Genomic DNA, 15,330 nt, shown 5'->3' with positions numbered 1-15,330 from the left:
CTCTGACTCTTGGCAACCCCGTGGACTGCAGCACGCCAGGCCTCCCTGTCCATCACCAACTCCCGGAGTTTACTCAAACTCATGTCCATAGAGTTGATAATACCATCCAATCATCTCATCCTCCATCGACCCCTTTGCCTCCTACCTTCAATATTTCCCAGCATCAGGGTCTTTCCAATGAGTTAGTTCTCATCAGGTGGCCGAAGTACTGGAGCTTCAGCTTCAGCATCAGCCCTTCCAATGAATATTCAGGGTTGATTTCCTTTAGGATTCACTGGTTTGATCTCCTCTCTGTCCAAGGGACTCTCTAGAGTCTTCTCCAAAACCACAGTTCAAAAGCATCAATTCTTCAGCACTCAGCTTTCTTTATAGTCCAACTCTTACATCCATATCTGACTACTGGAAAAACCATAGCTTTGTCCATAGGGCCTTTGTCAGCAAAGTAATGTCTCTGCCTTTTAATATGCTGTTTGTCATAGCTTTTCTTCTAAGGAACAAACATCTTTTAATTTGCAGAAATGACAATCTCAAGAAACAGAATCAATGCCTTCGAAGACTCAGATAAAACCTTTTAAGTTGTGTTGACATCCATAACCACCCTTTTCAATGGTGTTTATTTTAACTTATTTTATGTAAAAGAAGAACATCTCTTGATTGTCTGGTTGCCCATCAGATCCCAGGCTCTCTGCCAGGGAGAAATTCGATTTCACATTCACACAGCCAGTGAGACGTGTGGGCCTGCGGGCCTGGAACAGGGGCCCTTGGGCAGGTAAGAACCACCATGAGCCGGATGCCAGGTGGACAAACCCTCATCATCTGTCAAGAAAGTGGAAGAGAAATCCCTCGGTTCTGGGCGCTAATGTAGCTGGCAGTCAGCCTGCTCCATGCTTAACCTGATAGCTCATGCCAGCTCTCCCCACCATCAGTCAGCGACCAGGTGGGAACCCGCCCTTCCTCCCAGATCTTATCCCACCACGCGCGGTCTGGGCTCACATGGAGGCCCAGGATCCAGTTGACGGGGGCCCGGGATCCAGCTCATGGGGGCCTGGGCTACAGCTCACAGGGGCTTGGGATCCAGCTCATGGGGGCTCAGGATCCAGCTCGTGGGGCCTCGGGCCTCTGCCTGCCGGAATCTGGACATCTCAGCCAAGAGGTCAGTTTTCACTCAAAAAGGCAGAGGGGCCAGGAGATGCATCAGAGCCTGATCGGACTCATGGTTCTCCCTGATGACCATCCCATCTGGAACTCCTGCCCTGTAGCTTCTCTCTGCTCTGTGTGTTTACTGTCCTTGGCACAGGCCTGTAACAAAATGTGTCCTTTGTAATGTAGTTACCTGGCAGGATGACACAAGGAAAGAACTAGCTTATAAAGACAGTGCACTTTATGGCTTCTTACTGTTTGATTTTTAAATTATTCTTCCCCATTAGAAAACACAGAGAATGACTGGTGGGAGGGGGACGTGAACTGTCTACCCAAAAATAAATCACAACTAATCTCCCTGCAACGGCTTATTTTAGAAAGCCACAAGAAAATAGCATTTATGCAACCGACAGTATTTAAATAGTAACACAGACGGCTTTCTGTGACCCTGCTGCCCTTCACAGAAGAAGCAGGGCTGTGAGAGGGCTGGGGACGCTCACATAGGATCAGATATGCCTCAAAGTTGATGATTTTGACTGACTTCCCAGCATGCAAGACTCCCTAGAAATCAGTTTAACCCAAATCCATTTTTCTTGCTAGTGATGGGTTTAACCATAGTCATATGATCCAATTATGGCCAATAATCCATGAATTAAATCAGCTAGGAGACTTTTAGGAAAGGTGATTCGGCTCCTGAGAGAGATGGGCTGTGTGTCCTCTGAGACTGTGGTGTCTGAATGAGATGCCCGGATCCCTGAAGTCATCTTGTGACCATGAGGGGCGTCTGTCTAAGGGCAGTCACAACACAATGAGGACGTGAGAGGAAAGTTTTGGGAGACTCCATGTCCTCGGTGGTGTCAGCAAGTCACAGCATCCACTGAAAGGAGATTCCTCCGCCTCTGCGCCTCTTCTTTAGATTACACTGTCCCTCGCTGTTTATGCCCATTTGTAAGATTTATCGCTACTAGAAATGAAGAGCTTCCAAATCGATACAGCCCCTTTTGTGGCCAAAACTGAACTAGATCCTGGCTCTGAGACCTGCAATGTGGGGGCCACATTCATCCCCTCCAGGCTGCTGCTTTACCCCAAAGACAGCATCAGCTTGCTCCTCAATTCCTCAGGACCTGACTTCTACGTCAACATTTTGGGGAGCCCCCAGCCACTCCATGGAAGTTACACCCCAACATGCCCTCTCTCCATTTCCTGTTTTTTCTTCCAGCACAGCTGTTGTGGGCTAGCACATTGCTCACATTCAGCTCATCTGCTCACGTGCTCTGCTTACCATCTCTTTCCCTACATCAGAGCAGAGGCTCCATGAAGCCCAGATTTTGGTCTCTTTTGTTCCCTGTATGTCCCCAGCCCCTAGGGTGGCACCTGCAACGTCAAGGGATTCAAATGTCTAGTGACGAGAAAGTGAATGGATACAGGGAGGGGGCGTCTCTCAGAGGTTTAAGGGGTGATACAGGGAGGGGGCGTCTCTCAGAGGTTTAAGGGGTGATACAGGGAGGGGGCATCTCTCAGAGCTGTAAGAGGTCGCACCCCTTCTGTGCTGAACTCTGTCACAAGTACAACCCGCACTGTCTGGCCTTGGGTGCCCCTGGGGGGTGGCCCGGTTCATGCCTGGGTGCTGAGTGTGGGGGCCTGGTCTGGCCAGGTAGAGTGAGGGGAGGTACACTGAGGAACCACAGAGAAGGCCTCCTAAGGGGTCAAGAAAAGCCACACGGTGTTGTCAGGGCCACGTGATGCTGCTGGAAGCCAGGACAGAAGTGAGACGCAGAGAGAGCTGGTGAATTGAAGATGGAGAGAGGAGGGGACAGAAGACAGGCGGGCAGGGCCTGTGGACCACCGCGGCTGTCACGGGAGGAGCCCCACGGGGACGTGTGGGTGCTGACGCCCCCAGCAGGACACGGAGCCCGCACGGGACCCCACTCTGCTCAGTCACGTCACCGCCTCAATCCTGACGGTGGCAGGATCATGACAGCCAACGTCAGGGAGAATAAATGAATGAATGCACAAACAGGAGAAAACCCACACCTCAAATCTGAAGCATCTCCTCCCCAGGGTCTAATTTAAGTCTGCTTCTTGAAATTCAAAGAAGAGGGAGCCCCTCACTCCTGCAGGCAAAAATAGGGGAAATGAGAACGTGGCGCTGGGTTCTGCTAACATCTGGGCAGAATGAAATCAGGATGGACGCGGGGGCGGGGGGTTGGTCTCTGGTGTTTCCTGTCCAATCGTAAGGTAAGTGTTCACACGTTCTGAGGGACAACGTGCTGAAGCTGACCTCACCCTCCGGGCCCATCTGCACAGGCCTGGCCTTGACAGGGTCAGGATTCCATTGGCCGACGCTAAGGGAACTTCCAGCGGCCCATGCAGCCCAGCCTGGGGAACAAACCCCCCAACTTAACGCACCGTCCACAAGCCAGAGTGTGAAGGGTGTGGAGACATCACTCCCAAGACAGGTTTCTCAGAAAAGAGCTCTCCCTGCAACACGCACATGCTCAGGAATCAAAGAAGTGCTTTCACACACAAAACTGTGGGAAGATGTGTGTTCTCTTCAGGTTTGAAACCATCTCCTACAATTGCCTAGCCCCTCTCCTGCACACCCTTATCGGGGCCAGCTGTGTGTGGCACAGGCCTCCTGCCCAGTGGCCTGGGGTCCGCATCCCCATGGCAGGGCCCCCACGGAGCCTGGTCTCTCTGATGAACCAGATGGGGCTCCAGGTGTGCCTGGACCCTTCCATCAGGAGACAGCAGATGCTCACCATCCTTCCAGCTCCCGGAATCTGTGTGGTGTTTCCCCGCCCGCACACGTGGCAGTCACACTTGAGAAACTGGGGAAGTGTCTTAGGAGACATCAGAGTGCTCATGCCTCGGGGCTGCAGAGGCAACCAGAGCTTAAACTGGGTCACATGTGAGAGATACTATTTCCCTGTATGTAGGAGCTATTTTTATGGGCTTCCCTGGTGGCTCAGAGAATAAAGAATCTTCCTGCAATGCAGGAGACCCAGGTTCAATCCCAGGGTCAGGAAGATCCCCTGGAGAAGGGAATAGCAACCCACTCCAGTGTTCTTGCCTGGAAAATCCTATGAACAGAGGAGCTTGGCAGGTTATAGTCTATGGGGTCGCAAGAGTCAGACATGGCTGAGCAACTAACACGTAGAAACTATTTCTATACCAATCTATGAGAAATCAAAGGTCAAGTCATATAACTAACAGCTACAAAAACACCATCACTCACATGTACACCAGTCCCAGGAACAGGGAGCAGGTCTACTCCTGGTGCTGTTCTGAAATCACTTGCTTTGCTCTAAACTCACACAAAACATGAGTGTATAGGTTGGTTTTTGTTTCAAACCCTTGACCTCAGCACTCTTTCTTTTTTAGCGGTAATTGCAGGACACAGATACCTTTGGACTACAGACATCTGAGCAGCCATCCCCTTCACCAAAACCGGGGACTAAAGAGGCTGAGGCAACGAGGGACACACTCGGCACCCGCCCAGCCAGCCCGGACGTCAGAGCCATCCTCCGTGATGGCAGGCTGTGTGAACAAGGGTGGGAGCACACCCTGCCTAAAACATCCAGCTCCGGTCCCGTCAGGGGGACAGTCTTCCCCAGCCTCGCACCCACGGGCATTAATGCGTGCTGAGAAGCAAGGGTGAGGCCGGGCCTCGGGGCCTCGAGTCCACGGCGGGCGGGAAGCCTGCGTCCCAGAGCTTACCTGGTGGACGTGCCGGGGATGGGGCGGCCGGTGTCCACCAGGACGCACCAGCAGTAGCCCGTGGACGGGTGACACTGCACCGGCTTGTAGAGGCCGCCGTGGGCACACTCGGGGACGACCACGTTGTCGTTCTTGGGCTGCCTGGCCTCCTCCAGGGCCGACTGCTGCTCCTGGTCGCACGAGGACACTGCAGTGAGGAGGAGATGGGAGTGAGTGCCCGGGAAACGGGTGGGGCCGGCCCGGGAGTGCGGGGCCGGCCAGGAGGGTCCCCGCGCTGCTGTGGCCAGCAGGGTGGACACCTTCCTCAGGGGATCTAATGTCCCTCGGCTCCCAAGGCCATGGATGGGACCCGGACCCCAGAGACAGCCACGGCCCTCTGCTCTGGATCCCCATATGGAGGGAAGGGTCGGCCAGCACCCAGTCCAGGGCAACTGAGTCCCCCCCAGGGGGGTACCAGGAGAACATCCCCCACCAACGTGCCCTGCCCGAGGGCTGCCTGAGGCCAAATCTGGAGCGTGATCAGCCCCAGAGGGCTGCAGGCTCCGCTGCAGTGTTTCCTAAACAGGCTGCGTGCCCAGAAATCGGTCAAGAGGAAGAAGAGGCGCTCCTAGTCAGGGCAGCGTCATGGGGGCCATGGGGGAGCTCTGAAGCTCATCCACAGGAAAGCTAAACACTCAGAATTCTAAGAACAAGCATTTCAATGCACAGGGGCTTCTGTCTTCCTATGTTAATAGATTCAGTTTCTTTTTTGCATTTAGACATGAGCTAACTTAGATCCAGGGAATGCCTGGTGGCTCAGCCTGCAATGCAGGAGATGCGGTTTCAAACCCTGGGTTGGGAAGATCCTCTGGAGTAGGAAATGGCACCCCACTCCTGTGTTCTTGCCTGGAGAATCCCAGGGATGGGGTCGCACAGAGTCAGACACGACTGAAGTGACTTAGCAGTAGCAGCGGAACAACTAACACTTGCCCTTCACTTCATACACCTTATATATGTAATATACATCTTCTTTATCCATTCATCTGGTGATGGATGGTTAGCTTGCTTCTAAGTCTTGGTTACTGTGAATAACCCTACAGTAAACATGAGGGTGCAGATATCTCTCTAAGACCCTGACTTCCTTTCCTTTGATGGATATATATCTGGCCTTATCTTCTATTATATGAGCTGCATCCCCTGGAGAAGGAAATGGCAACCCACTCCAGTATTCTTGCCTGGAGAATCCCAGGGACAGAGGAGCCTGGCAGGCTACAAGCCATGGGGTCAGAAAGAGTTGGACATGACTGAGCAACTAAACAACCACCACTGATTTAGACCCATCTTCTGCCCTGAATAGACGGAGAATGTCTGAGAAGCATTAAAGGAGCCCATTCCGCTTAGTGATCCTCAGAGGGTAATGAACTTGAGTAAAATAAAATAAAAGGGGAAGAACACTTTATCCCTCACTAGAAATCCACACGAGGTTTGAAATGTAATCCAGAGAACACTCAGCGCAAGACATTCTTAATGTTCCCGTTCTGCCAGATACCTGGCATCAAGAATTCACACCAGCGAACTAAGCCTCCCCCTCACTCCTGGAAAAGAAGTCCAACAGTGGCACTTGTTTCCAGCTCTGTCCTCGGGGTGGGCATCTCTGAGCTCGGCCTCAAAGGCAGTCATCTGGAACAGACCTCCCACCGCACAAGCCCACACCCTGGGACCCAGGGTGATCGCAGGTCAAGGTTTTATCCCAGGACAGGCTCTCCTCACCTGAGCTGTCTTTTGGGATTGAAAATGGCCTCTTTTGCTTTCATATTTCTCCATACAAGGGAAAAGAAAACAAGCAACATATCGGACGGATATATTTTAAATAAAATCTTTAGAGCAATTTTCTGCCTAGAAAGTAACTTTCCACAGATTATGTCTTTTTTTTTTTTTTCCCCACAGATTATGTCTTAACCTGCTTTGAAATGAAATAACTACAGTTGACAGAAATTTTGTGACTGTCAAGGTAACATCAAACAGGTGGGAAAGCTTCCCAAAGCTGGGAAGGAGTGTGCTTCTGGAAGCACACTGCCATGGCCAGAGGCAGGGGCCTGGTACTCAGCAGGAAGGCCCCTGACCCAGGTGACGACACAGGGGGTGCTGTCAGACGAAGGACGTGCAACTCGCAGTGTGGCCCGAAGACCCGGCCTCATAAATGCTAGCTCTCACTTTCATTGTTTCTCCAGCTCTTAAAAAGTCTGGCATATCACAGGCACGCCATAAATCTATTGTGAGATAACTCACAGTGATGACGTTATTAGTTAGAGAACCACCTAGATTTTTCTTACTCTAGTAAGTCCATTTGCACCATGAAGACAGTCACACATGTGTACTGTCGTGACCAGTTCGTCTGCAGACTGTATCAGCAGATGCTGCTGTGGTTGGACCACAGCACCACTGCCCACGTCCACAGGTGAAGGTCACCTGTGGGTCCCCCCTTGCTCCCATTCGGAAGCATGCATGGAGCTTCCTGCCTGGCTGACCTCAGCCTCCTGGCAATGGACAAGGAAGCTGGGGGCTGTATGGCCATGAGTCCAAGTTGATGTTCTGTAGGATGATCGCAAAGCCTGGGGTGGTTCTGCATCTCACAGGTATTCTACATCATTTAATGAACAAGAGGGAGGAGGGAAGACAAGGGCCCTTGAACGAGGGCTTGCATTTCTGTTCCTAATAGCAAGCACCCCGGCCCCTGAGACAGAGAAGACTCCAGGTCCTCAGCGTCAGTGGAGGAGGCCCAGGCACTGCCCCGGCCACGGCCATGGTCCTTAGGGCAGGGTGTGGTCTGTGAGCATCTGGGCCACAGGGGCCATGCGGACCCTGAGCTGTCAGCCGCCCCCTGCCCCCCAAGGCACCCATGTAGCTCCATTAAATTCCGTGACTTTGACTATCCTGAGGTGGATATTTTCAAGGGGAGGGTCTGTAAGTTAAGAGTCTTAACGGGCAGAGTTATGAGTGTGAAGCAGGTCAACATCAGGATGCGGCACTGGTTTCCACCGAGCGTCCCGCTGCATTGTTCAGCACACTCGGCACACATTGGTGGACAGGCGTCTCTCACTAGGCACCGCTCCTGGTGCTGACCTGTCCGTGCAGAAGATGCTAATCTAATTTCAGTTCATCACTAATACATAGAAATAATGAATGCTGCTGCGTTTCTTACAATAGCTCCACCTAGTTTCTTAAAAATGTCATCCTGATTGTTTCCTATAATCCCTGTACTTTTCTGTAGATTCTAGATTTTGTCCAGCAAATGTTGTATTGTTCAGTTGCCCAGCCGTATCTGACTCTGCGACCCCAAGGACTGCAGGATGCCAGGCCTCCCTGTCCCTCACCAACTCCCAGAGTTTGCCCAAGTTCAAGTTCATTGCAAATAGATAGATACATAAATTAAATGCACCCCTGTGTTACATGGTTATCTTAACAAGGTGTTGGCTCTAACTGTAACTGGGAAACTGGCATGAGATCAAAATGACAATGACTCATATTGCTTTCTAAAGTGACAGATGTGCTACTTTAGATCAGATCCAGGCAGGAACCAAGAAGGAGGCAGGCTGAGCCACATGTTTCCAGAGGCAACTGGGTCCTGCTCTTAGCAGTCCTCGGAGTGGCTGACCCCTTCCTAACTGGAGCCCCACACTCAGGAGACTCAGCTGACGCAAGGGCTTCTGTTCCAGAAAGCTCTCCTGGAAAACACATTGCTTACTTTAACGTTCACTTGGCCCTTTTTCAGAAGTTTTATTAGTGAACAGAATTTATGGTGTGATTATCTGGGCACAAAATGCATTTCATGCTCCATCCAAGGACATGCTGTATCTATAGAAAGGGTTCTGGAAAATTCTTGAAATGGCCCTTTTGAGGATTTTACATCATATTTGAAGGCTCATCGTAAGCAAAGTAGAATTGATTAAATTGACCACCTCTTAAAATTTGCTGAGAACGTTGTAAAATATGGACGATATTATTGCCAAGTCAGAAGAGATTCCTGTTTGTTTATATAAACATCCTGGCTGAAGTTAGAATTGTTAACTTATGCAATTTTATTTGGTAAACCTGGCTTTGCATGGGGAATTCAGTTTCTCTTATGGGAGGAATGCAATTTTACATTTTAGGGCCATGTGGAAGGAAGTAGATCTTCTTTAGTCAAATTCACGATGGCCCAAGGGAACCGAAACTAAAGGGTGTCCCATCTCGCTGTTTAAAAATCACCCTCCTCACTGCAACAGCTGAGCTCCACCCCTTCTGGTACCACAGGGGCCACACAGGATGGCAACGGGAAGATGCTCCTGGGGAAAATGCTCCTGGGGGGGGTCCTCTCAGCACAGACGCCCCTGCTCTGTGCAGGACGTTAACTGCGCCGACAGAAGGAGAAGGAGAGCTGGCAGAGGGATACAAACCAGCTGTGCGTCACGGCACTGGGAGCTCGCAGTCCCGAGAACCAAGGATCAGGACTCCTAGGGCACAAGGCCCAGCCACGTTTTGGAAAATCATCAGTGAGGACCCACACACAGGAGGAAAACAGTCAGTGAGGACCCACAACACAGGAGAAAAGGAGGACTCACCACACAGGAGGAAAGGAGGACTCACAGGTGGAAAGGAGGACTCACAGCCCAGGAGGAAAGGAGGACTCACAGGCGAAAAGGAGGACTCACAGCCCAGGAGGAAAGGAGGACTCACAGGCGAAAAGGAGGACTCACAGCCCAGGAGGAAAGGAGGAAGGAGAGAAGGTCAAAAGGAACTGGTAGCATAAAGGCGGGGACTGGCTTCAGACCACGAGATAGTGTGTGTGGAAGCAGAGATGCCAGCTGCCAGCTGATGGCTCAGGGTCACAAAGGGGACCAAAGCTGCAGTTTACAATAGTGACCTCACTAAAAGTTAGGTTTGAATCCATGCCAAAGAATGCCCATCAATGGATGAAAATGAATTTTGAGATTCTGGAAATAATTCAGCATGAAAACAAAATAACCAGTGCTCACAAACTTCAAATTATAACAACCATTTTAATGGGTTAGATGAAAATATCTATGCTTTCTTTCCTGTTCAGACAAGATCAGGTGTGTTCAGGATGGTATGGCCATAGATGTCTTTCCTATTCAGAAGGGCTTTTGCTACACAAGTTTCTCTTACATTAAATGTTGAGGAGTTAATGCATGAAGGAAGAATAAAGAGATAAAAGTGAACGGAGTGTAAAAGAAATTTTAGTGAATTCAAAGAAAAGTAAGGTGCTGGATCTGTTGAGCAAAACCGCTCGGAGAGAGGCCCCTTTGAGGAGTCTGTCATGGCAAAGGAAAGGCTGAGAGATTATTAGAACTGACGATTGGGTAGGAGAAAGATTTTTTTTTTTCCCTAATGAAAGAAGCCTGAAACATACTTTGAGGAGAAAGAAAAGAAAAAGATGAAAAAAGAAAAGAAAAAGATGTTGCAATGAATGAGGTTCTCATTCCTGGAGAATTAGAAATGGAATAGAAAACACATGAGACCTGTAGCCTTCTGCAGCGTCCTGTCTTACGGGCAAAGGTCAAGTTCCGGACTAGGAGGCAGACTCTGGTTGCTCTCTAGCCTTGAATTACTAGGCTTATGAAGGCCAGCACAATTCTCACCTCACAGGCTCCATACCCCGCGCCACGACCGCCTCGCCTGCCCCTCAGTCACCGCGGCTGCTGGGGTAAGGCCTGCTGAGTGACAGGCTTCTGGGAGACTCTAAGGCGTTACTAACAACGAGCAGAAGTTTAACATAGCCCATCCAAAAACAACAACGAAAACCTAGACACAGAAGCACCAAGAGTAAAATGTCCTGCAAAGAGCCAGAGTCGTAACCCAAAAGAAAATTTTATGTGTATTTAATATCATAAATATTTTTAAACCACATCTTTTCTCTATAACTTCTCGTTTCATTAGTACAACACCCAGGCTTATGCTACATTGTCCTACTCACCTGAACTATCAAGTCAAGGTATATAACAAAGCCTTGGGTAACAGACGAGAATTAAAATGGATCAGACTTCAGCTGCAGATTCTGCACATTTTGTGTCTGGTAATAGAGAGGTCTGCTCAGATTTTCAAGTTATACAAGTAATTCATCAAGCCACCAGATCTCAACATTCTCTACAAAAGGATAACATTCCATCTGGTGTGTTAAATCCATTCTCACCTGAGCCCTGGTTTTGCAGACATATCTGGACGGCTGTCTTCTTGCTCCAACTTAACTAACCTTCTGATGGTACTGTGATGGCACACAGACATGTGTGAACTCTTGACTTCGATTATGGTGACTGTGCTGTACTTTCTTCCGTGGCAAATTTGACTTAAGCTTCTCTAGTTCCAAGCAGTTGTGTTTGTGCCTTCTCTAACGCTACGAACTTGCTGATGCTTTTGGTTTTGATATCCATCTCCTGGGTTCCTCATCGTATTTTGAGCAGACTTCTGAGATGCACTTAGCCCTCTGGAAATAGTCTGCCTCAGTATTTTTTCATGTATATATTAGACTAGAAACATGAGTACAATTCCAATTTGCTTATTGATTCCAATATCAGTTCTAATAACTCATATAACTCTCTCTCTCTATATATATATATATAACTCATATAACTCTAATAACTCATATAACAACTCTGTATTTTTACAAAGCTACTTCTGTAAATTTGGTAGAATGTCCATTAAAAATAGCTTATTTTCCAAACTAGCAGATTTTAGTGACTTAGAAAGTATTTGACAGATTATTCAAATAATCTGACAACCAAAGGGAATTAGATGACAACAAGTAGCCACCAGACATTTATGAACTTAAAGGGGGAAAAAAAAAACCTCTTAAATGAAGATGTCTTTAAACAGAGGATGCTTGATTTTAATATGATGAAGCCTGAAGCATTTTTATAGGAAGCAATAACAAACCATACCCATTCTAAAAGCATGATCTTCAGATTTGGCTGTATTTCAGAAGGATGCCCACTGCAGGTATTGGTTCTGTAGTCAGTTTCCCTGCTTATGGGCTTCTCATTAATATTCAGAGTTTTATGCTTTACTGTCCAACAGGTATGAAGTCTTGAGAAGCTTCAACATACTGAAATACTTGAACCTGTCTGTGTTCCAACCCCCATGACCATCACCTGGACACAGGACTCTGCCACCAGAAGTTGCTCTGGGGTCCGCTCACCTCCTCTTGAATCTGTTTTCTTTGCTCTGCACGCTGTGCCAAGACTCCTCCCCTCTGGCCACATTCTCTGCGTCAGCTTCACTCCTGTTCTGTGTCGTAAGGAGAGTGTCACCAGCTGTAGGTCGACTGTTCTCAGCATTAGTTAAGGGACCTGGTCCCTTTCCTCACATGATAATCTGCTCTTGGAACAGTCTGCTTTCCCAGACGGGCCTCGTTTCTAGAGAATTATATAAAATTACTTCCCAGGAACAGCAGCGCCTTAGGATGCCTTCAGAAATCATTGCAGGTGTCGACAGCGTGCCCAAACGCGATGCTCACGTCCACTCATGTCTCATGGACACTGGCAGATGCTTTTCTCTTCTGACTCCCATCTCCTTATTTACTCTCAGGTAGAGTCATGCAGAGGCAACTGAGTGGATTTAATTTTCAAAGTCAAAGGGTTTTTATTTAATCCTCTGGTAATCCTTCCAGAAACAGGGCTCCAGAGTAAGAAATGGAGATGAACAGACTGAGTTCCGCCCTCCTCACCTCCTGGCTTCAGGGAATCAATCACAGAAACAAGGAATTATCTGCCAAACACAACCACCCCAGGCTCCTGCCTCCCAAGGTGGTTAGAGGTGCTGACAGGATAACATATGGGCGTGTTTGCAGAGAAGGATGAAGTGTCTTGCAAATTTGAAGTGATTATTTAAAATACTAGAAACAATGCTCATAACTCTCTTAGATGTTGTAATAACATTATACCCTGAGAGCAAAAGTTTTCAGGTACAGTAACAATATCTGGTTTTAGGCAAAGAAAATTAGGTTCTTTTCTATTACAGTGAACTACTTCATCAATTAAGTGGCAAAACTCTCAGAAAATGGGGATTAGAAGAAAATCTTCTCTAACTGGTAAACAGCATATATTTTTTTTCTGTAGTTAACTACATGCTTAATGATACAAGATTGAATGCTATCACTCTAAGATGGAAAAGAATCTCATCTCGGCTATTTTTCACTATATTAGAGGTCCTGGGCAATGTGAAAAAGGTAAGGAAAACATAGGAATAAAGATTGGAAAGAAAATGTAAAACTGTTTTTAATCACACATGACAGAAATGTGCATGTATAAGGAATTGAAACACCCATAGAAAGAAACTCCGAGAAATAATAAGTAAATACAGCAAGTGACATACAAAATCAGTGAAATTTCCATAGACTAGCATGGAGGATCAGAAGACAATGATTTTAAATGACATTTGCAATGACATTAAAACATAAAATAATCAAGAATAAATTTAGGGAAAGATGTGCAAGAGATTGAAAACTAAAAGGCATTCCTGAGAAAAATAAAGAGAATATGCTTAAGTAGAGAGAAATGTACCACATTAATTGATTAGAGAACTCACTAATGTTATCATGTTAATTCTCCCCAAATTGATCTGTGAACTCAAAATAATTTCTATCAAAATCCTAGGAAGGTTTTTTGTAGAAATTGACATGTTAGTTCTAAAATGTATATGAAAATTCAAAAGACCTGAAATGTCCAAAGCTCTCTTCCAAAATAACAAACTTGGAGGACTAATGTCACCTTATTCATTGAAAAGTAATTGTAAAACTGCTTATCTAGACAGAATGCTATCCAAATAAGGATAATTAAACAGATTGAGGAGAAAGAATAAACTGTTCATAAATAGACACAGAAATGTATGCTCAAATGATATTTCACAAGGCACCAAAGCAATTCAATACAAAGGGAAAGTCTTTTCAAGGACGATTCTAAACTATGGGCTACCTACACGCCAATTTAAAAAGAAAGCCTAACTCACACCATACACAGACCTTTATTTGAGATAGATTGTTCTCAGATGCTCAGTCATGTCCAACTCTTTGAGACCCCATGAACTATAGCCAGTCAGGCTCCTCTGTCCATGGGATTCTCCAGGCAAGAACGCTGGAGTGGATTGCCATTTCCTCCTCCAGGGGATCTTCCCAACCCAGAGATTGGACTCATTTCTCTCCCCTCTCCTGTACTGCATGTGAATTCTTTACCACTAGCACCACCTGGGAAGCCCCTGAGATAGAGATCTAAGCAAAAAAGCTAAAAATATATAGCCTTCACAGAAGATACAGTAGACCATCTTCATGACATTAGGTTAGAGACCGAGTTTTAGAATAGACACAGAAAACCCTACCCAAAAAAGAAATATCTGGTAAACTGGACATTATTGATATATTTTACAACTTACACTCATCAAAAGATACTGTTAATAAAGTGAGGCGGCAAGCCCCAAACAGGGAGAAAATGTCCCTAACGCATATATCTGACAAAGATTCAGGGTATGTCAATGAACCCTGCAAATCAATAAAAAAAGACAAATAATCTAATATAAATGGGGCAAAGATTTGAACAGATGATTCAAGATGAATAATAAGCATGTGAGAAAATGCCTAGGCATCCTTGGTCACCAGGAAAGTGCAGAGTAACCTCACAGGAGGTCCCGTGGTGGGCCCGGGAGAGGGGGCCTTCTGGCCCAGACCAGAAGCACGCAGGCTGGTGAGGACGCTCAGCCGAGGGCCCCCTCCTGCATCCCCACCCCGTGTGACATCTGCTTCAGGGGTTCACTCGAGAGCAATCAGAACACACGTCCCCAAGGTGACGAGCGCAAAACGCATGGGGCAGCTTCACTCTTGTGAAATGAAAACACCTTCTGCCACATCAATAAACAGGGTTGTCACAGCCATCAGTGGCCTCTGGCCTCCAGATGTGAACAAGGGCTCCCCAAACTGCGATCCAGCAGATTCTGCCACCCCACCCCCACGGTGACTGCCGAGGAGCTGGGGGTACAAGAAGCCGTCATCTGCCGCTCCTTAAGGTGAAGGAGACAGGATGGGCCCGGATGGCTGAGGTTCACATGAAAGCCCAGAGGCTTGTGTCTTCCCACACACAGAATGCTAAAATTCTTAATGATATCTGATCTATAATGTTCAAACTGCCTGCTCCCTTTGTTGCAAACTTATATACAGCCTGACTCCCCCTTCTGCCTCCTTGGAGCAGTTTTCTCAGAGATACTGAGATTCAGTCTCCTGGGCTTGGAGTTCTAAACATTCCCACCATATAAAGTAACTCTCCACTTTCAGGTTGTGACTATATTTTTTTAGTCAACACTCTCAAACATTAGCAACTAAAATAGCCACTTACTGGAAAAGGCACAGATCATGGTATATGCATACAACATACAATCCTTCCTATAAACTAGAGAAAAAAAATGGGTAACAATTACAGCCAACAAGAGTGAATCTCAAAGGTATTATAAGGA

General features: G+C 47.4%; 1 protein-coding gene across 2 annotated transcripts in view; it reads right to left on the bottom strand.

Annotated features, from left to right (window-relative positions):
• The window catches only part of SMOC2 (SPARC related modular calcium binding 2), a 153,435-nt gene that overhangs the window by 40,158 nt on the left and 97,947 nt on the right, over positions 1–15,330 (bottom strand). For both annotated transcript variants that reach the window (XM_061130559.1, XM_061130560.1), the window contains exon 8: positions 4,861–5,047. In XM_061130559.1, coding sequence (XP_060986542.1) covers positions 4,861–5,047 — 187 coding nt within the window. The remainder of the gene's footprint in view (positions 1–4,860; positions 5,048–15,330) is intronic.

The sequence above is a fragment of the Dama dama genome, chromosome 26 (assembly GCF_033118175.1).
Source record: "Dama dama isolate Ldn47 chromosome 26, ASM3311817v1, whole genome shotgun sequence".
Lineage (NCBI taxonomy): Eukaryota > Metazoa > Chordata > Mammalia > Artiodactyla > Cervidae > Dama > Dama dama.
Note: the sequence above shows the minus strand (reverse complement) of the source record. Positions and strands in the feature narration are given on the sequence as shown.